Source organism: Euleptes europaea, chromosome 18 (assembly GCF_029931775.1).
Source record: "Euleptes europaea isolate rEulEur1 chromosome 18, rEulEur1.hap1, whole genome shotgun sequence".
Taxonomy (NCBI): Eukaryota; Metazoa; Chordata; class Lepidosauria; order Squamata; family Sphaerodactylidae; genus Euleptes; species Euleptes europaea.
This window is the reverse complement of record NC_079329.1, coordinates 32,857,135-32,863,134: the sequence shown is the minus strand read 5'-3', so window position 1 is coordinate 32,863,134 and position 6,000 is coordinate 32,857,135. Positions and strand designations below refer to the sequence as shown.

Genomic DNA, 6,000 nt, shown 5'->3' with positions numbered 1-6,000 from the left:
TATACAGACTGGGCCTCAGAGAAGAGGGGCCAGTTGGCTAGACAGCGTTAATATCTGGGTCCCTCTTCAACTGTAGTCCCAAACCTGAGAATTTTGGAGGGTGCTTTCATCTCACCGAAAGCATGTTAGCATCTTTCTCCTTCTCTAGGCAAATCTCTGGTTCCCTGAATGAACAGCATGAACAGAGCAGAATATTGGGGAGGGGGGGACAACACGGCTGAGGGACACTGTACACTCAGAGAGATCACACATTAACAAGGGGATTTCAGCTTTATTAGGTGCCCAGGAACCTTTGAAGCTGCCTTCTTCAGACTCAGTAAGACCAGTTCACCATCAAAACAACCACTTGGGGTGCCATGGTTGGAAGCTTGGTGGTATGAGAAAAGGGGATATACATGGCTTGTGTTTGTAGCTACCGCCCCAGATCTGCCCTGTCTGCCCGCTGATGCAGTGCAAGCTTCCAAGGTACTGGGGCTCATCCTTTCCCAGCTGGAGGTGGCAGAGAAATAGGCAATGGACCTGCTTGTGCTACTTGATCCAGACCATTCTTCCAGCAAACCCCGACTGGCAGTGGTTCTGAGGTCTCAGAAAGCCAGAAAAATCCTCCCACTCATAAGAAAAGCCCTGCTGGATCAGACCAAGGCCCATCAAGTCCAGCAGTCTATTCACACAGTGGCCAACCAGGTGCCTCTAGGAAGCCCACAAACAAGACGACTGCGGCAGCACCATCCTGCCTGTGTTCCACCACACCCAATATAATAGGCGTGCTCCTCTGATACTAGAGAGAATAGGTATGCAGCATGACTAGCATCCATTCTAATAGCCATGAATACCCCTTTCCTCCATGAATGTGTCCACTCCCCTCTTAAAGCCTTCCAAGTTGGCAGCCATCATCATATCCTGGGGCAGGGAATTCCGCAATTTAACTTTGCGTTGTATTTAGACATACTTCCTTTTATCTGTTTTGAATCTCTCACCCTCCAGCTTCAGCAGATGACCCCACGTTTTAGTATTATGAGAGGAAGAAAAGCTTCTTCCTGTTCTGATTCCCGAGGTCCTTTTACCTGGAGATACAACCTGAAGACTTCAGCAGGCAAACTGTCACTACCATTAATGTATGGTCAGACGCTCAAGGTGAGGGACACTGTGTGAAGAATTATACAAGACTTTGTTTGATCTAGTACTTGGTCTGGAGCATTTATTGTCACAGTGCAAAAAGAAGTGCCTTTGGTTTGGATCCAGCCAAGCTTGCCCTTGTGTGTGTGCCGTCAAGTCACAGCTGACTCTCATGGCGACCCGGCAGGGTTTTCAAGGCAAGAGACGTTCAGAGGTGATGTGTCATTGCCTGCTTGTCCAATACCCCTCCTTATTACAACTACCACAACTACCTAGTTTCTGTCCATCCAGGTCTCGTGATCCCCTGTACAGCCTTTAGGTAGTTTAAGGGGATCACCTTCATTTTTCACCAGTGGAAAAGCTGGTTGGATCCGTGACCATGTGCAGAGTGCTTTTCCTTCCTTCACCAAACTAAGGTAATCAAATGTACACATGAAGCTGCCTTATACTGAATCAGACCCTTGGTCCATTGAAGTCAGTAGTGGCTGTCCAAGGTCTCAGGCTGAGGTCTTTCACATCACCTGCCTGGTCCCTTTAACTGGAGATTCTGCATGCCAAGCAGATGGTCTACCACTGAGCCAGGGCCCCTCCTAAGTACACACCTAGGAATGACAAGCAGGACTAGAGGTTGTAACTGCAAGGCAAGCTTGAACACACAAACCCATGCACAGCAGCACCTCTTTCTTTTCAGAGATTCAACATTGGATACCTGTAATTTCTCACACAGGATGAAGGTATGAGGCTTAAGCTAAAAACAATATAGCAAAAAGTAGACATGGGCTTGCCTCCCCAACTCAGTTTGAAATGGGTTCTGATGAAACAAATTGTTTTCTAACCGGGGAAAAAATTATTTCTCAGCCAATTCTAAAGCTTCACACTGCCGCACTCCCAAAGATGCTGCAAGGAACAAGATGGGACCTCCCAGTCCCACTGAGAGCTCCCCTCTTTCTTTTCCCAGAATTTAACTGTTTTGCCAGTAATGCTGCAGAAAAGGGAAGTCTTGCTGTAGGGCCTGCATTTGACTTTGTATATAACTATGCCAAGAAGCAAGGATCTGTGGGAGATGTAGTTCTTATGAATTCTGTTTCAGAGTGTAGCTATGTTGGTCTGCAGTAGAACAGCTAGATCCGAGTCCAGTAGCATCTTAGACATCAACAAGATTTTTGGGGTACATCATGAGACGACAAGAGTCACTGGAAAAGACCACCATGCTAGGAAAAGTGGAGGGCAGCAGGAAAAGAGGAAGACCCAACAAGAGATGGATGGACTCAATAAAGGAAGCCACAGCCCTCAATTTGCAAGATCTGAGCAAGGCTATTAAAGATAGGACATTTTGGAGGACTTTCATTCATAGGGTCGCCATGAGTCAGAAGCGACTTGATGGCACTTAACACACACACAAGGGACTCTCGAAAGCTTATACCCTGAAAATCTAGTTGGGTCTCCAAGGTGCTACTGGACTTGAATCTTGCTGTTATGGATTCTGATATTCACAGTAGGACATCAGAATCCGTGAGACCTACATCGCCACTGGAGTTTGGCAATCGGATCACTGGTGAGGTTTTCCCAGTCACTTTTTGGCAAGCTGAATAGGGAACAGATAAGGGTCATGTGGTGGTAGAATGGGGATGGTTGGCACCATTACGAACTGGGCCCAATCTGCAGAGAGAGTTCGGGCTGAGCTCATAATGGGCTTAGGCATTCCCAACGGGAGAAGGTTGTTTTTGAATCCAGTGTTTCCAAACTTCATCAGTAAAAACTCTTCTGAGTTAAATAGTGTCCCCGGGTCCCCCCTCTCAACATCCTGCTCCCGAACTTTATTCAGCTAGAGCATCTTGTGGCTAATGGGGGGTTCATACAGCTCTATCCCCATTGAAGAGTAAGTCCTGTTTTCTCCTTCTTCAGTGTATGGGCGCATCGCGCGTGCGAGCTGAGGTAAACAGAGGCTCTTGGAAGGATCATAATGCAGATATCCTCACACGACGGCAGAGCACGCAGAGCAAAGGCCCTTGAGCAAACTGCTGTTAAAATATCACACACACACACACACACACAACATACAAAATGCACAAGCCAACGACACATGTTCTGTAAACATGAGCAAGAAAGGCCCTTCACGGCCTGAGCTCCCCTCACGAATTCCCACGGTATGTGATGTTGGTGAATGTGGAGGTGGCTCCCCTGTATAAAGGGTTGTTGGCCTGGAACAGAAAAAAAAGACAAGACGAATGAGTAGTGATGAACTAGGGGTGTATACTCCTAGTTGAGGAATTCTTGGAGATTTGGGGGTGCAGCCTGGGGAGGGCAGAGTATGTAGGGTTGCCAGTTCCTCCCTGACCACCGGTGGGGGGTAGGGCTGCCAGTTCCAGGTTGGTAGGGTTGCCAGCCTCCAGGTACTAGCTGGAGATCTCCTGCTATTACAACTGATCTCCAAGCGCTAGAGATCAATTTGCCTGGAGAAAATGGCTGCTTTGGCAATTTGACTCCAAGGCACTGAAGTCCCTCCGCTCCCCAAACCCTGCCCTCCTAAGGCTCTGCCCCAAAAGCCTCCCGCCGGTGGTGAAGACAGACTTGGCAACCCTACAGGTTGGGGAACTCCTGGAGATTTGGGGATGGAGCCTGGGGAGGACAGGGACCTCAGTGGGGTGCAATGCCACAGAGCCTGCCCTCCAAAGCAGCCCTTTTCTCCAGAGGAACTGGTCTCTGTAGTCTGGAGATGAGCCATAATTCTGGGGGACTCCCAGGTCCCACCTGGAGGCTGGCACCCCTACCCACCCCAACCCTCTACCATCCACCATCCATAGCCTCCAATGAATTTGTGGCTGCTGTTTCAAGAACTGTTGCTATGGCAGGCAAGTGGGCAGCAGCCTTCTGGTCAGCCAGCTAGCCAACTGGTGAACGACTGCACACATTGGCTGCCTCTTCTTGGCATCCCTCTCCAGAAGGCTGACAAGTCTGGCTTGGGAAATTCCTGGAGATTTTAGGAGCAGAGCCTGAGAAAGGCAGGGTTTGGAGCAGGAAAGGGAGCTCAGTGGGTGCAATGCCACAGAGTCCACCCTCCAAAGTATCCATTTTCTCTAGGGGAACTAGGGTTGCCCAGTTCCCACTGGCCGGAGATTGGGGGTAAGGCGGTAGGGCTGCCAGATCCAGGTTGGGAAGCTCCTGGAGATTTAGGGATGGAGCCTGGGGAGGACAGGGACCTCAGTGGGGTACAACCCCGCAGAGACCACCCTCCAAAGTATCCCTTTTCTTCAGGGGAACTGATCTCTGTAGTCTGGAGATGAGCTGTAATTCCAGGGGATCCCCAAGCCCCACCTGGAGGCTGGTAACTCAAGGAGTTTGGGAAGATAGGAGAATATTTGTGAACCTCCCCTCCCTTGTCTGCCCCATCCCATCACCCTGAGATTTCTCACCGTGTCCCACTTCGCTCGAGCTCTCTCTTCTTCAAACTTGGCAAATTCCCTCCGGTCGTGAATTGTAACGAGCAGTTTCCAGATGAGCAGGGCAGCCAAGCCAATAAGTAAGATGGCTCCCGTCACGGAAAGGAGGACTACCAGGACGTCGGGCCCTTTGGGACAGTCTGGAAGAGAGGCAAGCTGTTACACACAGCTGTGCATTTTCCCCCCATCTGGGGGCGGTTCCAGGTTTCAGAGTGCCCAGGGGAATTTTCCTCTCCACTGCTTGCCACCGGGGGGGGGGGGCTCCTGCACCCCCCTCCCCCACCTGCCTGCCAGACTTCCCACTGTCTGCACCCCTTTCTCAGCAAAGCTGGGTGGAACATGTGGCAAAGGAACGTGGACAGTGGTGCAGTCACCAGCCAGCAGCAAGGGACATGGGCAGTTAACAGAGAGGATGTGCAGGCAGGGAGTTGTCGGCAGTGGGCCCTGCTAGAAACCCCGGGAGGTAGTTGTGAATTTCCTGCATTGTGCAGGGGGCTGGACTAGATGACCCTGGTGGTTCCTTCCAACTCTATGATTCTATTCTATGAATTCAGCCGTTATGCCGAAGGGGCTCCATAAACAGGAGAAGCAACCACTCCTGTGTGTGAAGTGAATGACCTGAAGCATATCCGGAGTAGTAACCCTCTGCAAACCACTTCTCAAGATCAGGACCCACCCTCTACATTGGACAAACACGTCAGTCCCTGCGACAAAGATTAAAGGGACATTAAGTCTGACATCAGAAACCACAACATTCAGAAACCAGTAGGGGAACATTTTAACCTTCCAGGACATTCAGTTACTGCTTTAAGAATGGCAGTTCTCCTATAAAGGGAATTCAAAGGGAGTTTAGAAAGAGAGACTGCTAAATTACAACGAATAATGAAACTCAAGACTATGCATTCTCCTGAACTGAATAGAGATCTGGGATTCCTGTCTCATTACCAATGCTAATTTTCCCACGCCTTCTACCCCTCTGCATATCACACCTAACCCAATCACACCTGCTAATGTTATTTACTTGCTTTTGACATTTACATTGCCATTGTGTGTCTAATTCACTCTTCTCTAAAGGATAGATGGACTCACATTCTAGCTGTATCTGAAGAAGTGAGCCATGGCTCACAAAAGCTCATACCCTTTAAGGTGCTACTGGACTTGTTCTCCCCCCCCCCCACTTCTCAAGACACAGGCTCTCTGCTTCTGGCATGGTGAAATCTGGATTGTGTGGGGGTTGATTGGGGGGGGGTATTGGTCCTGTTTACAGCATGGATGTACAGCAAGGACAGATAGATGGCCTTTGGGTTCAAGCATTGATTCAGGTTCATACATGCAAGTTCAACACCCTTTCATAACTGCAAGTGGTCCTTCTGTGCGATGGCACAGAATGATAAAGGGTTTTTCCACATTCTCATTTTCCTCACTTGTAAGTTCCTCTTTCTCC

At 49.5% G+C, this 6,000-nt stretch overlaps 1 protein-coding gene across 1 annotated transcript in view; it reads right to left on the bottom strand.

The window, feature by feature from the left end:
• Window positions 1-3,201: 3,201 nt before the first annotated feature.
• Window positions 3,202-6,000, bottom strand: part of ITGB3 (integrin subunit beta 3) — a 62,450-nt gene continuing 59,651 nt past the window's right edge. Inside the window, exons 14-15 of the mRNA XM_056863044.1 lie at window positions 4,530-4,696; window positions 3,202-3,317 (exon numbers count right to left, since the gene is read on the bottom strand). Coding sequence (XP_056719022.1) covers window positions 3,249-3,317; window positions 4,530-4,696 — 236 coding nt within the window. The 3' untranslated portion in view covers window positions 3,202-3,248. The remainder of the gene's footprint in view (window positions 3,318-4,529; window positions 4,697-6,000) is intronic.